At 44.0% G+C, this 16,981-nt stretch overlaps 1 protein-coding gene across 1 annotated transcript; it reads right to left on the reverse strand.

The window, feature by feature from the left end:
• Window positions 1-1,383: 1,383 nt before the first annotated feature.
• On the reverse strand, window positions 1,384-15,932 carry LOC137260240 (deleted in malignant brain tumors 1 protein-like). Its single transcript, XM_067797933.1, has 14 exons — window positions 15,777-15,932; window positions 15,124-15,151; window positions 14,754-14,889; window positions 14,340-14,512; window positions 11,641-11,785; window positions 10,686-10,855; window positions 9,943-10,115; window positions 8,899-9,052; window positions 7,120-7,322; window positions 6,441-6,651; window positions 5,813-6,015; window positions 4,657-4,976; window positions 3,791-3,901; window positions 1,384-2,404 (listed from the first exon to the last, which is right to left on the reverse strand). The coding sequence occupies exons 1-14, from the start codon at window positions 15,825-15,827 to the stop codon at window positions 2,146-2,148; spliced, it is 2,337 nt and encodes a 778-aa protein (XP_067654034.1). The 5' UTR covers window positions 15,828-15,932; the 3' UTR covers window positions 1,384-2,145.
• Window positions 15,933-16,981: the final 1,049 nt, after the last annotated feature.

Below are 16,981 nucleotides of genomic sequence, written 5' to 3' on the forward strand. Positions count from 1 at the left end.
CTTGCAGTCCAGTAGGTAGAATTTAACTCAGAATTGCTCTGCTTTTGAAGTAACAGAATAATTTCAATGTTACTCCAAATGCGTGAACAAAAGATGTGATGTTTAGCTGTTTTAATGTCTAAAATAAATACTCATTCACACAGACGATGACAGTTGTTTTCTAAGCAGTCATTAATTTATATGAACTCCCTTTATGTTGCGTTCTCACGTTATCTCTAGTTTCGTTCGTTTCTGCGAAAGGAAAAAAGATTTCATTCATGACATCTTAAATCATCAAAATTGTACTTCTTGTGACGATACACACAGATATGATATTATTGTTATGGCAATTTATAAGTCTCAGCGTGTCAGAACATTCTTTGAAAAATATCGACCGCGAAAATCATCGACTTCGGATTTGCTATACTACAGATCAGCGCATCGGCGGCTATCTTGAGGAGGAAAAATACTGCAACACAAGCAACAAATGACAACTGCTATTGATCACAACTAACAGTAAACAAATGAAGATGATTGATAGGTAATTCTGCATAGTACGGGAATTTGAATCAATTTAGAAAATGTGTCAATAGTCGTTTTCGAACTTGTTTATATGTTATCTCCTTGAGTGTCATGCCGTGTACGTGATTCCGGTTTCATCAAGTGGTGGGTACAATTACAAACATTGTGATATTGTTTTATGATCTGCATTATATAGGTATTGAGTCGTTTTCTTTCAATGTATATGAGTTCAGATTCTGCTTATGAAAGCGTGTTTTCAAACATTCTTCGTGTCTTGTCACTTGCCACTCCCTTTCGGGTCACCTACGGCTGTTGACATCGTGAATGTTGGAAGGTTTATCAAACAAATCAAATCAAAATAAACTCGCTTAATATGGTAATTTCTGTGCAGAGGCAATGACATTTACCAATTCACACCATGTAATTAATTCCAGATAAAATAGTTGAATATATGAAAAGGATGGCGCATTTTGTTCGGCATCACGATGTTTGTATACCGACGTTGCCATGGTCGTTTCTTTTCGTCCAATCGATGATGTAACATTGTTATTGGTTTTGTTTGTAATTATTTAAGCCGAAAGTTACTAATTTTTAGAAAAATGGGAAACTTATGAGCTTTCTCTTCGTCAAAGAACAAAAATATTGTTTGAAACTATCAAAACATATTTCATTATGAAGAAAATATTAGACTGGGTACCACTCGACGTGGTGTGCTTGAAGTCAACAATGGCCGTTATTTTCCACTGCGTGCCGAGAACTTTGGTTATCCAGACTATTTCGGAGGCATTTCGTATGAAAGTATTGAAAACTATATCTTGATAAAGCTGAGAATTAATGCATTCCATACATAATTCATACAATACGTAAATACAACTCGTTGAATAATTATTGCAAGTTTTATTGTCGAATGGGTTCGACAGTAGCATTGAGAGGATTAATCTTAATCAATAAACCTATAATAATCATATTACACTTCACCCTCTGTCATGTCTGTTAGTCCTCAGACGTTCATCAGAAACAAGATGCCACTGTAAACAGCAATTATGATCAGTAAAATCCCCAGGCAAATAAGGACTTAATTTCAGGCATCACATCGCCTGTGCACACGCACGCACGCACGCACGCACGCACGCACGCACACACGCACGCACACACACACATCCGGCGTACCGGTCAAATGTATTCTTGGTTTGAATTGGTTTCGAGGGGTTTGTGTGAGTAAATACTTATTTTACAGTTAATCGTGTGGGAAGAGATCTAGATACTAATTCAGTTTTGCGATCGTAAAATATATATGTATGACTCACTGCTCCAGCTCAAGTTAGAATGGCAGAAATCGATGATGACATTTCCAAACTTGGATTCGAATTATACTGACCACAGTGTCTTTCTGTACTTGACCAGCCGGAAACTATGTGCAACCAACCACACAAGACCATGGTTCCCGCATGGACTAATAATACGGCGTTTTCCATACTTATCAGACAGGAATCTATTTGCAACCGAACACTGTATGGAATATAACTGTGGGCTGATAAAACTATGAGCAACACAACACACAAGATCAAACTGTTTCACCATGATGAATAACATGTTTATTTGTAGTGTGAGCCCCGTGAGCTACGACACACGTCAACAACAGTCTCAGTTGACAAACTGGTCCTCTATTATGACAGGACCAAATCTAACTCTGTTCTTCCTTGTATTTCTATCACTGCTTCTTCTCACCGGTGATGGGCAGGTCTGCTGGCAGGCGGTGGAGGTATCTGTGTCTGGACAGACTCTGACGTCACATGTTATATACACCGTGTTGTAGTTCCCAGAGAATTTGAAAACCTTCATCTGAAAATCTGTGTGGTGATTGGTTGTCCTGAGGATGTGAGTACCACTGTCAACTGCGCACCTGGAACATAGGGCAGATGTTACATAGGGAATGCGTAACAGCGATATTCGGGGCTTCAAAACAAGTAGGGGATCTTCATTTTTTCAAGATTAATAATATTTAGGAAATTTATAGGAGTCAATCAATGTTGATATGATATTATTGAATGTTTTGAGAGTGCATCACCATTTGCAGTTCCTAACAACCATAGTCATTTGGGATGTAGTGGCTTTTGAAAGATGATTGATGTATGGCATGTAACTTGAGTGTACGATTTTTTTAAAAAAAAACAAAAAAAAAAAACAAACGGCTAGTAACAAACACAAACAAACATGTGATGCAAGATAAGTGTCAAAATTAATGTTCTAAGTGATTCCTTGACCTTTTGAAACCTCAAAATCAAGAATGGACCCAATTCACGTGTATGGGGCTACTACGTTTTACACGTGCATATCATGCGTTGTGTTTAGGGGTGGTAATAGAGGGAAATGGTGATGCGTTCATAAGATGTCTGTCCTTGGAACGTTTGGTAACGTTTACACTTCCTATCCAAATTGAAAGTTCATTATCTCTTTTTTTTCCAAAAGGATAGTATCTGATAGAGGACAGGCTTACAAAATACTATAACAGACTCACTACATTCTGTTTCCCCCAAACACTCTTTCGTGAAAACTCCAATGTATTGTTCGAATGTAATGTTATTTTCAGTTATGTCAGTGACCCATGAAGATGCAGGTTAGACTTAGATTTATGAAACACCTGCTTGTCGTAAGAGGCGACTAAAGGAATCGCGTGGTCAGGCGCCTGTTATCGTATCCTAGTTGCCTACATCGATGTTCTTGCTATTGATCATTGGATTTGTACTCTTCCCTCAAATTTTACAGACCGCCGCCATTTTGTTAGTACGGCATAAAACAACAAACAAACAAACAAACTGTCAGAGTCCGACGTAATGATTTGCTCTCAAGGAATGCTAGTCATTGGAGGGAATGAGTCACTATTTCTGTTATAAGTTATAACTTTATATTTTGCAGTATGGGGTATATTTTAATTGAATGGGGAACGACTTCAATATTTCAAACTGAATCGATGGATTCTATTTACAGACATATGTTCGAGGGCATCTGCTCATCGTAAACAGAATGTCACAATCACAGTCTCCACGCTGAAATAGGTCACTTGGACCCGGAATAAGTATACACTTATCGGCTCTTCGACACGTTACGGTTTGCTTAATATCAAAAAATGGAAGGTGGACCTCAGAGCATTACAGATGAAACCACGTGTTACCGAAATTTTGTCAAAATGTTGTTCCATGTTTCAAACGTAACTCACTTATACTGACAAACAGCTTCACGTTTTTGAAAGAAAGGTAGGGAAAGGAAGGCACAGTAGATTATTGCATACCCTCCTTCTGTGAGGAAGTACTTCGCCCCGACAGTCTCATCAGCTGTTGGCAGAGCATAACACGACCCCACTACCAGCTTCAGGTCCGAGTCAGCGGGATCCATCTGTACCCTGACAAGATACACAATGAATACATGCATGTCAGGTCGTCAATTAACTCAAGATCCACAATGAATAAACTCATACCTGGTCGTCATTCAACTCAGTACTAGCTTGCTGTATCGATTGTCTCAAATAGCCAAGAAACAAAGAGCATGAAGTAGGACTGTAAGCTTAACTTACCATCATTATATATCTGGGGCTCTTTTCACGAAGCAATCTTTACTAAATTTAACCTTAACTCCCATTTTAACACTGCACGAAGGTTACCTAAGTCTAAGGGGAGTTAGTGAAGGAAGCCCCTGAAAAATAAACCTTTAGAAATGAAATATTTTGGCATTTAAATCGTGAATATTCCCCTCTCATACTAATTCTTTTAATATCTGAAGTTAAACTGATAATCATGTGCCATTCCACGTTATTGGACGCAGGAACAAGATGGCGCATGAAGTGCCCTGTAAGAATTATCGTTATCAGCCCATGCCTGCTCTATGATGCGAGGACCAGGACTGGGTAATCGGGCTCGATGATCTTGGCTGACATCATCGTATCCCAAATGCCAACCACTGAGGTGTCTGACGGAATGCTTCCATCGCCGTCATATGGTTGGTGCATGATACACCTATACGCAAATCGATACTCTAATAACTGGTGTATCTGGTCGTCTCTCTAGCATGTCCATATCGACATGATACAAGTGACATATTGCTGAACTCGGTGTTAAACAACAAACACACAAACATCCCAAACTACAGGCTGAACAATACCTGAAATAGAGGTCTTCCCCTAGTCTCTTCTGTGGAGCTGTGTACTGCCTCATCGTCATTGCCTCATCCCCGTAGACATATATGCTTACTGGAAAGTCCTGCTGGACCCGGATGTGACCTTCGACAACCCTCCTCATTCGATCGACTGCAAGTTTACTCCGTCGTCTGTCGGTCTGATAGTTGATGGAGACTGATTCAAAACGAGGCACCGAGCACTTGATGGGAACCTTCCATCTCTCACCCCTGACTATGCTGTTTGACTCTGTTGCAAAGATTCTGTCCACGAGGAAGTTGGTGTAGACATGCTTCCCAGATTCAGTCTGGACAGAGAAGACAGGAAGATGGTGCATGACACAATGTAAACACCGAAACATCATATAATATTATGCTCAGTCAATTAGCGCAGTGAAGTCTGTGCACAGTGGGTGAGTGCGTTTAGCTTTAAGTCGCTTTTAGCAATATTCCAACACTGCAGTGAATACGACACACGGCTTTTGTACCCGTGTGGGGAATCGTACTTGGGTCTTCAGTGTGATGAGCGAACGCGTAAACTACGGTACCTACAATTTTATGGACAAAGGTTATGTGAGAAAGTTTTTAGCCCTACGCCACCCAAACCGCTCCAGAGCGTCTTTCAACAATATCAAAACATGTAAACAATGTTGTACTTTCTTTACAAAATATACATGAAAATGTGACATTGTAATGTTTACACTACTAGTCATAATGAAGATGATTCTGATACATCCAGGACGGAAATGGATCTCTAAAGACTACCGGTATCTGTACCTTGTTGAGACAGTCTACCCAACACGACATTCGTTACATTTGGCCACTTTCTAAATTTTGTATTTTCCTGGCAGTCGCCTTTATACCCATATCTCGGGGATGCATGTCACCCAGATAAACACCTTTATGTTGCCAGAAAATTGTTCTTAAGATAAGCATCAAACACACCTGGTCACCAGACACTGAAAATTATTTTGCACGAAATACGTGGGCAGTCTACCGTGAACATTATCCCTCGGGTCTTGGCTTTAAATATGATGAAGTGTATTTTGTGTAAGATCTTGCTGATAAGGTTATTCACTTAAAACAAGGCACTGTGATAACAAGCGGGTGACCTCACTAGAGATTCACACCATCACACACCTACCGTGACCTTTGTCCCACAGGAATTGGCTTTAGATGTGATGACGATGTTGTCGTTGACCATCGTGCCAGTACAGGAAGGATCAGAAAGTCCGATGGTTTTCCCAGAGGATGCTGGGTACAGCTGTTGAAGCGCTTGGCGATTAATTTGGATGTTAAATGATCCACTGTCGCACAATATGTTGATGATGTCAGTTATCGAAGTAGCTGAAGACAAACCATTTCACAATGGAATAGTTCACAAAGAAACAAATACTCCTGTATTATAAGATAAACTGGTGTCAACTGGCAAAACACATGGTGGGTACGTGGGTATGACAAACTGTTGAAGACCTGGAACTCCTGTAGTGAGTGGATATGGCTCTCGCCGCTTTTGACAATGTTTCAGCAAAATCAATTGAGACACCAGAAATGGGTTTCACTTTCAACCCGGGTCTTCGGCGTGCAGAGCGAGCTAGGTTACCCCAACACCCAAGTTATGTAATCCACCTCGGTATTAAATAGCCATAATATTCAGCACAAGTAGTGACCCATGTAACGAGGCTACCATACTGCACCCATCTACATATCACTGTGACATGGCAAATACTACTGTAAATGTAGATGTTTATTTTTCCGGAACCAGATCTGACCTTTGACATTTCGCTTTAAGTCCTCCACATCTGATGCTCTCCGTCGGCCTACATCCGGGTACGGTTGATAATGGATGGAGAATGATTCAGAACGAGGCACGGAACACGTGATTGGTATCTTCCACCTCTGACCTCGAACAATGTTGTTAGACTCGGTTGCAAATATTCTGTCTACGAGGAAGTTAGTGTAGACGTGCCTGTCTGCCTCTGTCTAACATAGAACATGAGTTGGTGTGCAGAAATGACTTAAATATTGCATTGTACCCTGATGGTGTACACACTTGATTCAGATGTAACAGTAAATAGTAGATTATGAAGCAAGTCAGTAATTTTATGCGTCGCTTTGAGCAACATTAATATTCCTACAGTATCACGGACAGGGACACAAACTGAGCTTACCATATTATACATGTAGGGAATCGAACCCTGGCCTTCGGTGAGACGAGCGAACGCTTACACCACTATCCTACCCACCTTCCTGGATGCAGGAACCAATTGCGCTCCGTAATATCATTGCTATGTAATATTTTCACCTTGACTGTGGTCCCAAATTAGTCATCCTTCGTGTTGCTGACTAAGATTTTGTTTACATCCCTGTTAGGTTGTGATTCTATGTACCCAACGCACGGTGAAAATAACCGTATGACGTCACTAGTGTTTTATAACGTCACATACCTACCTTGATTACTGTCCCGCAAGAATCGGCGTTCGTGTTGATGATTAAGATGTCGTTGCTGACGATGCCGGTACAGGAGGAATCAGCCAGAGCGATGGTTCTCTCTGAAGAAGCTGGGTAGAGTCGCTTCAGGAAGGTGAGGTCAATCTGGATGTTGAAAGTCCCCGCGTCACACGACATGTTGACGACATCCTGCACCAACGCCGCTGTAGATGGAGAGTGAGTGAGTGAGTTCAGCTTTACGCCGCTGTAGATGGAGAGTGAGTGAGTGAGTTCAGCTTTACGCCGCTGTAGATGGAGAGTGAGTGAGTGAGTTCAGCTTTACGCCGCTGTAGATGGAGAGTGAGTGAGTGAGTTCAGCTTTACGCCGCTGTAGATGGAGAGTGAGTGAGTGAGTTCAGCTTTACGCCGCTGTAGATGGAGAGTGAGTGAGTGAGTTCAGCTTTACGCCGCTGTAGATGGAGAGTGAGTGAGTGAGTTCAGCTTTACGCCGCTGTAGATGGAGAGTGAGTGAGTGAGTTCAGCTTTACGCCGCTGTAGATGGAGAGTGAGTGAGTGAGTTCAGCGTTACGCCGCTGTAGATGGAGAGTGAGTGAGTGAGTTCAGCTTTACGCCGCTGTAGATGGAGAGTGAGTGAGTGAGTTCAGCTTTACGCCGCTGTAGATGGAGAGTGAGTGCGTTCAGCGTTACGCCGCTGTAGATGGAGAGTGAGTGAGTGAGTTCAGCTTTACGCCGCTGTAGATGGAGAGTGAGTGAGTGAGTTCAGCTTTACGCCGCTGTAGATGGAGAGTGAGTGAGTGAGTTCAGCTTTACGCCGCTGTAGATGGAGAGTGAGTGAGTGAGTTCAGCTTTACGCCGCTGTAGATGGAGAGTGAGTGAGTGAGTTCAGCTTTACGCCGCTGTAGATGGAGAGTGAGTGAGTGAGTTCAGCGTTACGCCGCTGTAGATGGAGAGTGAGTGAGTGAGTTCAGCGTTACGCCGCTGTAGATGGAGAGTGAGTGAGTTCAGCGTTACGCCGCTGTAGATGGAGAGTGAGTGAGTGAGTTCAGCTTTACGCCGCTGTAGATGGAGAGTGAGTGAGTGAGTTCAGCTTTACGCCGCTGTAGATGGAGAGTGAGTGAGTGAGTTCAGCTTTACGCCGCTGTAGATGGAGAGTGAGTGAGTTCAGCGTTACGCCGCTGTAGATGGAGAGTGAGTGAGTGCGTTCAGCGTTACGCCGCTGTAGATGGACAGAGTAACATTGGCAGTGCCGCCCAAATACGTTTTCATTGTGTGTGCGTTGTAATACATACGGAACAGAAGTGCTATGAGGAACTTGAGCCCCTACTGTTGTGTGCATTTCGATAGCTTTCTCGTATTATGTTTACTTGACCAGTTTCATTCTGTTTTCACTTGTTTGTTGTTTAATTACCGCATTGAGGCATACTCACGCCATATTTAATTTATCGAATATGAACCAGAAGCTAAACAACGAGGAAAACGATCTACAGGATTGGGATACTTGCCAGTTTCCAGTAGTAGATGTCTGCCTACAGTTTTCATTTTCATGTAACATGTTGCTGACAAGCACCAAGGATGTTTCAGAAATAGTGATACTTCATTATCAGATCCATCAAAATAGCATAACCAGTCAACAGAAACCTATGTTATGATGTAACCGTGCAAATAGAAACAATTTCTATATCGGAATGGTGAATCAACAGTTTCTCAGTTTATTGGAGCGTTTTTTTTTTTGTTTTTTTTTTCATTTTATGTGATTTCATTACAAACACCTCTACTCACGACTCCACTTGGCTTGGAAGCCGGCCATGTTGTTGGAGCCATCGGTGTCGAAGCTGACGGCAAAGGCCTTGCCGAGGAGGATGGGGGGTTTGCTGGTGCCGCTGTAGGTGGAGCCACCGACGGGGATGCTGGAGGAGCTGTTGAGTGTGGCGACCTGGATGACAATGGAACAGTGACAGGATGACCAAATCAACACGTACAAGGCTAACGTACGACTCCATCTTGAGTCTGGACACCTGGGCCTGGATGTTATCCGATTATCGTAGCATTAAGATAATCGTAAGTAGGATACATTCCCACACGACTAAGAGAGCTTCGAACATCTAAGCCTTGGGTGACAGTAAAACCGTGCGTTTGTTTTGAGGGTGGCAGGATGACCAAATTAACACATGTGCGTTACAATGTTAAGATATGTCTCCATCTTCGTGTGGCGACCAAGATAAGAGTTGTTACAGTGTTACTTCATTTCGTGTGGTCCTGACCCGACCATCCTTCAGAATAACTCAGTGCACTAAAAATAGATGCCTCGTCTAAAATGAGACCAAAAAATGCCAGCGGAACTGCGATAAATCAGTCTACATTCATCAAGTCTGAAACCAACTTGAGGTTTCTGGAGCAAACGGATAGTGCATTCTTTGTACTATCTCATGTATGTCACAACAGGTCACTGTCCTATGTCACTGTGGTGCAACTATGTGCAATGTAACAGATGGAGGAGGGGTGGGGTAGCTTAATGGTTAAGGCGTTCGCTCGTCCCGCTAAAGACCGGGTTCCAATCCACACATGGGTACAATGTGTGAAGCTCATGTCTGGTGTCCACCGCCGTGTTATTGCTGGAATATTGCTAAAGCGGCGCAAAACTATACTCACTCACTCCGTCCAGAAGTAAGTGCGGCACCTACATGTACAATGTCACAGCAGGACTCTATCTTGAGGTCAGTGTAATGCCTACATGCACAGTGACGCCACATGTCTTGAAGTCAATACGGTATCCACATATGCAATATCACATCATAGTTGTCTTGAAGCTAGTGGTGTACCTACATGTACAATGTCACAGCAGGCCTCCGTCTTGAAGTCAGAGAACTCCAACTTGTACAGCTGCCCTGTGTTGGTGGGACGGATGATATAGAGGCAGTGGACGTTCCGAGGGTATGACAGGGGGTAGTTGTCCGACTGTAGAGTGCCGGCCTCCCCTGAATATTGGTATCCACAATCTGGAACAGACCGACAGTAAAGCGGAAATCTGGTGTGTCAAAGACACTTACACAACTGAAATATATTACAAGCTGTGTCGCAGGATCATCACCTGGTACACAGTCTTCTAAAACACATCTCAATACATCTCCTTCGTATCCCCATACCTCTGTATCACAGAAACTGTATTTCTGCTTTCCACCAATTCAACATTTCTTTAGAGGAGTCAGATGTAGGAGCGGGGCTAAAGGGGATACAGGTTTGAGTCGTTGGATGGAGACAACCGATATGGTTTTGATATACACCAACATAATCCGATAGTGTTTTCAGTCGGGACTGGAACCAACATGGTCCATCGGATGTCCAAAATGAACATGTTCATATAAGTTAAATTACATTGCCCCAGACTACGGGACCACTCATTCGCTCGCAACAGCAGATGAAACCAACCAGGACAAAAATTCGTTCCCTCGTGAAATAATGGTGAACCCCCAACCCCCGCACCCTCGCTGCGGACTGGGTCTCACACAGTTCAGTGGACACACATATATATTGTCGTCCAGTCAGTGGTTATCTAAGCTTGTACTCACTATAACATTCGACTCCGGCCTGGACACAAGATGTCTGTGAGGGCGTGGTGAGTTTGGCTGGACACAAGGAAATATCCCTCTCGCTTCCATCACAGTCGGAGGACGTAATTATAGGCGGGTTGGTACTCTGACCGTACTTCCCGTCGGTGTGGGCAAAACCACCGGATGACCTAGAGCAGACCAATGAGTGAGTGAGTTTAGTTTTACCTCGCACTCAGCAATGTTCCAGCTATATGGCGGCGGTCTCTAAATAATCGAGTCAATCCACTGATCAACAACATGATCTGCGCAGTTGGGAAGCGATGACATGTGTCAACCAAGTTAGCGAGCCTAACCACCCGATCCAGTTAGACGCCTCTTACGACAAGCACATATAGTCGCCTTGCATGGTTTATTCTACACGGCCCTTCAGGGGTCTGGAGCAGACCAATAAAAGCGTGAGCTTTGCCACCGACTTGTTAACTCTCTCGGTTCTTGATTCGCTGTGATTTTTTTCAACTGATATTGACTGTGGGGTACAAAAGCTGTTTCGATGGAATCATTTCAATGTACATTTGAATAACAACATCTACCACTTTAAATCTTGTGAGTGAGTTTAGTTTTAGTTTTGGGCAATATTAAGGGCAATTTCACGGTTGGAGAAACCAGAAATGGGCATTGTATCCCTCCGCCCCGACACTTAGTAACGAGATCAATGAGAAGAAAACACGTATCCGTGTAAAAAGTAATATATTTCTAGGTCTATGGGAGAGGAATCGAACCCGTGTCTATGGCATGACGAGCGATCGCTTTCAACCCTAAGCTACCCAACCGCCCAGAAATTTAATAGCGGGATCGAAGTGAAACAAACGCTTTCCCATAAAAATAATGCTTCAGGGATAACAGCTTGGAAAACACTCTTTATCATCTTCATAATAGTCGTATATTTCTAAAACTATTTCTAAAAATATTGTACCTAACTCCGAGTTCTCTACAGATGACTTGGGCGTCTTTGTCGTCCCACCCAGTTGAACACACAGGCTGCCACATGTCGTTTTCATAGATCTCCACTCTACCTTCCCAGGGTCCGAACCCATCGGTCAGCCGGACATTGGGCTGGGCTGAAAGGGGGAAATAATCGACCTGCTGACTTGAAAAAAACAAAAAACATAGCGATACACACAGGTCTTGAATCTTACCCGTATCCTCACGGAGATACACGTGCAAGAACATGCCGGTATCCAACATCCATGGATACTACAAAGTTGTTGCCCCGGGGAACTCAAGCTACAACTGGTTCTGCTGAAATGTCACTGAAACCATGAGGAACGTAATGGAGATGTACTTACAACAGCACGCACCGCCCCACCAGCCAGCCAGTGACACATTTCACATTTCACATTTGTCACTTCCGATTCCTACACCTAACAACAGAGGCCACAGATACCCCTAGCAAAACGAATGACATGTCAAACACGATGATCACCATAAAGTGATAGCACTGTAGTGAAACCATGGAAAGCATGCATACTGGACAGAGCGAGCCGCCCATCAGTCAGCCGGTGACATTTCACAGTTGGCGCTCCCGATTCCTCCACCAGGACATGACGATATTCGCCAAGGCAAAAATTCATCAGACCCCTCACAACAGATGCCACCGATGTCCTCAGCAAAATGTGATGTTATCCATCACAGCTACTCCAGGAAACCCACCCGACAACTCGCAGTTGATTCCTGCCACTCCACCAGCAGGATACAGCGATATCTGCTTCACGTACCGAAGGAAAGTCACCAACACCTCGGAGTTACCACCAGCAGGACATGACGGTATGTGCTTCGCCTACTCCAGGAAACTCACCTGACACCTCACAGTTGACTCCCGCTACTCAACCAGCAGGACATAAGGTTATCTGCTTCACCTACTCCAGGAAACTCACCTGACACCTCACAGTTGACTCCCGCTACTCCACAAGCAGGACATAAGGTTATCTGCTTCATCTACTCCAGGAAACTCACCTGACACCTCACAGTTGACTCCCGCTACTCCACAAGCAGGACATAAGGTTATCTGCTTCATCTACTCCAGGAAACTCACCTGACACCTCACAGTTGACTCCCGCTACTCCACCAGCAGGACATGACGGTATCTGCTTCACCTACTCCAGGAAACTCACCTGACACCTCACAGTTGACTCCCGCTACTCCACCAGCAGGACATGACGGTATCTGCTTCACCTACTCCAGGAAACTCACCTGACACCTCACAGTTGACTCCCGCTACTCCACCAGCAGGACATGACTGTATCTGCTTCATCTACTCCAGGAAACTCACCTGACACCTCACCGTTGACTCCCGCTACTCCACCAGCAGGACATGACGGTATCTGCTTCACCTACTCCAGGAAACTCACCTGACACCTCACAGTTGACTCCCGCTACTCCACCAGCAGGACATGACTGTATCTGCTTCATCTACTCCAGGAAACTCACCTGACACCTCACAGTTGACTCCCGCTACTCCACCAGCAGGACATGACGGTATGTGCTTCACCTACTCCAGGAAACTCACCTGACACCTCACAGTTGACTCCCGCTACTCCACAAGCAGGACATAAGGTTATCTGCTTCATCTACTCCAGGAAACTCACCTGACACCTCACAGTTGACTCCCGCTACTCCACCAGCAGGACATGACGGTATGTGCTTCACCTACTCCAGGAAACTCACCTGACACCTCACAGTTGACTCCCGCTACTCCACCAGCAGGACATGACGGTATCTGCTTGACCTACTCCAGGAAACTCACCTGACACCTCACAGTTGACTCCCGCTACTCCACCAGCAGGACATGACGGTATCTGCTTCACCTACTCCAGGAAACTCACCTGACACCTCACAGTTGACTCCCGCTACTCCACCAGCAGGACATGACGGTATGTGCTTCACCTACTCCAGGAAACTCACCTGACACCTCACAGTTGACTCCCGCTACTCCACCAGCAGGACATGACGGTATCTGCTTGACCTACTCCAGGAAACTCACCTGACACCTCACAGTTGACTCCCGCTACTCCACCAGCAGGACATGACGGTATGTGCTTCACCTACTCCAGGAAACTCACCTGACACCTCACAGTTGACTCCCGCTACTCCACCAGCAGGACATGACGGTATCTGCTTGACCTACTCCAGGAAACTCACCTGACACCTCACAGTTGACTCCCGCTACTCCACAAGCAGGACATAAGGTTATCTGCTTCATCTACTCCAGGAAACTCACCTGACACCTCACAGTTGACTCCCGCTACTCCACCAGCAGGACATGACGGTATGTGCTTCACCTACTCCAGGAAACTCACCTGACACCTCACAGTTGACTCCCGCTACTCCACCAGCAGGACATGACGGTATGTGCTTCACCTACTCCAGGAAACTCACCTGACACCTCACAGTTGACTCCCGCTACTCCACCAGCAGGACATGACGGTATCTGCTTCACCTACTCCAGGAAACTCACCTGACACCTCACAGTTGACTCCCGCTACTCCACCAGCAGGACATGACGGTATCTGCTTCACCTACTCCAGGAAACTCACCTGACACCTCACAGTTGACTCCCGCTACTCCACCAGCAGGACATGACTGTATCTGCTTCACCTACTCCAGGAAACTCACCTGACACCTCACAGTTGACTCCCGCTACTCCACCAGCAGGACATGACGGTATTCCCCAGCCTTGGAAGCTACAGTCGCTGATGTCGGTCTCATTGCCGATGCAGTCCACGTCGTCGAGCCAGAACTTCTCCGAACCGCTCAACGAGATTATCCTAGCAGTGCCAGTACCATGCCTGGAGACAGAACATAGTGAACGCTGTCTTAATGTTCCCACTGTACCGAGCATAAAGTGAATGTGTGTACATCTTAGTGCGCCAAGCTGTATCATGCATTAAGTCTAACAATGTGTCAACATATGCTATTTAGCTGTAAAATAATAATGTCCATCTCAGTTTACTTGAGAATATTGTAAATTGCGTGTCTGATACAACTGATTGCAGCTGTCGGGTAATAACGAGTGATATTTCTACTGACCAGTATCCCTTCATCCTACAGATGACCTTAGCGTCTTTGGAGTTCCAGCCATTGCCGCAGATGTATGCCCACTGTCCGTTCCTGAACACCTGGACCCGGGGGTCAGCTTCGGTCAGAAGGATAGGGGTGGATTCGGCTATGGAGCAAGTGAGTGTCATTGAAAGGGATGAAACAACAAACAAGTGAACACATGCAGTTTTTCACAAAAGTAGTAAACAAACAAACAAGTAAATACATCCAGTTTTTCACAACAATAGTAAACAATATCATATATCAATACCGATACTGGTAGCTTTTAAAGTGTGAGTATTGCACTCAATGCTGCAGAGACAAATATGCATTTCAAACAGTCCAGTTAGGTACTACTGACCTTTCGCTAATGTTGTGTAGTAATCAAACTGAAACAGGAAAGGTTTATAAATGTCTAAGCGATTAAAGGAACAATAGGCAGCGTACGGTCGTGTCAAAGTTTACAATACTGATATGAAAATCCACAGATATAAATATGTGAGGTATAAAGTATGCCCTAGTTATCATATGCTTTTAGCAATATTTAAGCAATATTACAACAAAGGACACTTTAAATGGCCCTCAGACGAACTACCCATGTGAGGAATCGAACTCGCTTCTTCTACTTTATGACCGAACGCCTTACCCACTTGACTAGCCAATAAAGACGAGGTCAGGATTTCTGCAGATTAACCTCACCTATATTCATATGAAACGATCTGAACATATCTACGTTTGTCTTGTAAATGTGTTAAGCATGTTATATACATTTTAAGCATACAAATTTACGCTGATGTCTTATAAACAAGGCCACACAAGAAAATGTGTTACAACAGCCGTCACGAAACCTTCTTTCATTACGAATGATAACGGCTGTCCCTTTGCGTCAATCCAGGCAAACACATACTATCAGATAAGAACCTATAGCTTTCTGGGTGACATGAGGTTAATGCCACATCATTCAACATTCAATAACTCCGTTAATGTGTTATATAACATGAACTGTGAACTTACCACGAACAGGAATACCAGCACGAGGCACATGAGCTGTGTTGGATTCAACATGGCTCCAGTTCACGTCAGACCGACCGTTTCTTGCTTTTCCTGATAATATCCATGCCTTGTGTCCGAATGACCTGTGCAAAGGTAAGTTTATGTCATTTTAGACTCGGGAGCATTTGTTATCTTTGACTATAGTTTTATATTTATAGAATGCAGGTTGATAAGAATATGTCTGGGAATTTAAACTGTGGTTATTGGTTACTATCTATTGCTCTTGTCCAATCAGCAACTCTGCATCGTAATGCACAGGATTTGACAGCTAGGCAACCCAAACAGATACGTCTGGAAAATGCTTGTATGAAACGTCGTTCATTCTACCTGTCTAGTTGTTTAATGTGCTGACAGACCACACATACATCCGCTGTTTTAGCTAAGTGTTGATAGTGCCCTTTGTGCAGCTCCCAATTGTACGTTGCAAGGAAACCAGTTTTTGCACAGTAACGTGAAATTACTGTGATGATTTGTTTCAAAATGTTTGGGCACAGAAATTAAAAAAAGTTGTTTCACAAAAGATCTCTGCTTTATCATGATTACACGATGCCATTTAGAAAGTGGTCAAATGCAACATATGTCATATTTGGGATTTCACTTTCTTAGTAATCATAGCTTTCGGCCGTGGGAGCCGTGCCAATTTACACTCATCAGATGGGTACACAAAGTACGCAGTCTAGACTACCAGTTGTCCGACTTACATTTTTGTGGAAGTCGCGGTGGCTGAGCGGGCTAGGCGGCTGACTTTGTGTGCTGGCGATTAGGTGCCTGACTTTGAGGGTACGGGTTCGAATCCCGGATGGGACTCAACCGAAAAAAGTACTAGAATTTGTACTTTACTAAGAAAGTGAAATCCCAAATATGACATATGTTGCTCTGCTTTATCGTTGCCTGCCGCTATTTTTTCGAGGTAATAGAACAGTTCGGCAGGTAAACAACTTGCCTGTGTTGTGAAATTACTATTTCACTAGTACAACTTGCACACCTGGATGTTCTACCAGCAAGTCGTCCCCGCTGGTAATAAATGGTGAAAAGTGACAACAAAATAATGATCGAATATTGAGCAGCTTTTTTCAGTTGTGCAAAATTAGGAGACGAATGATCACAGTTGATCTGTCGATTTCATGTGACTGTGCAAACTTTGGTGTTCTTGCAATTATTAGATC

Source organism: Haliotis asinina, chromosome 13 (genome assembly GCF_037392515.1).
Source record: "Haliotis asinina isolate JCU_RB_2024 chromosome 13, JCU_Hal_asi_v2, whole genome shotgun sequence".
Taxonomy (NCBI): Eukaryota; Metazoa; Mollusca; class Gastropoda; order Lepetellida; family Haliotidae; genus Haliotis; species Haliotis asinina.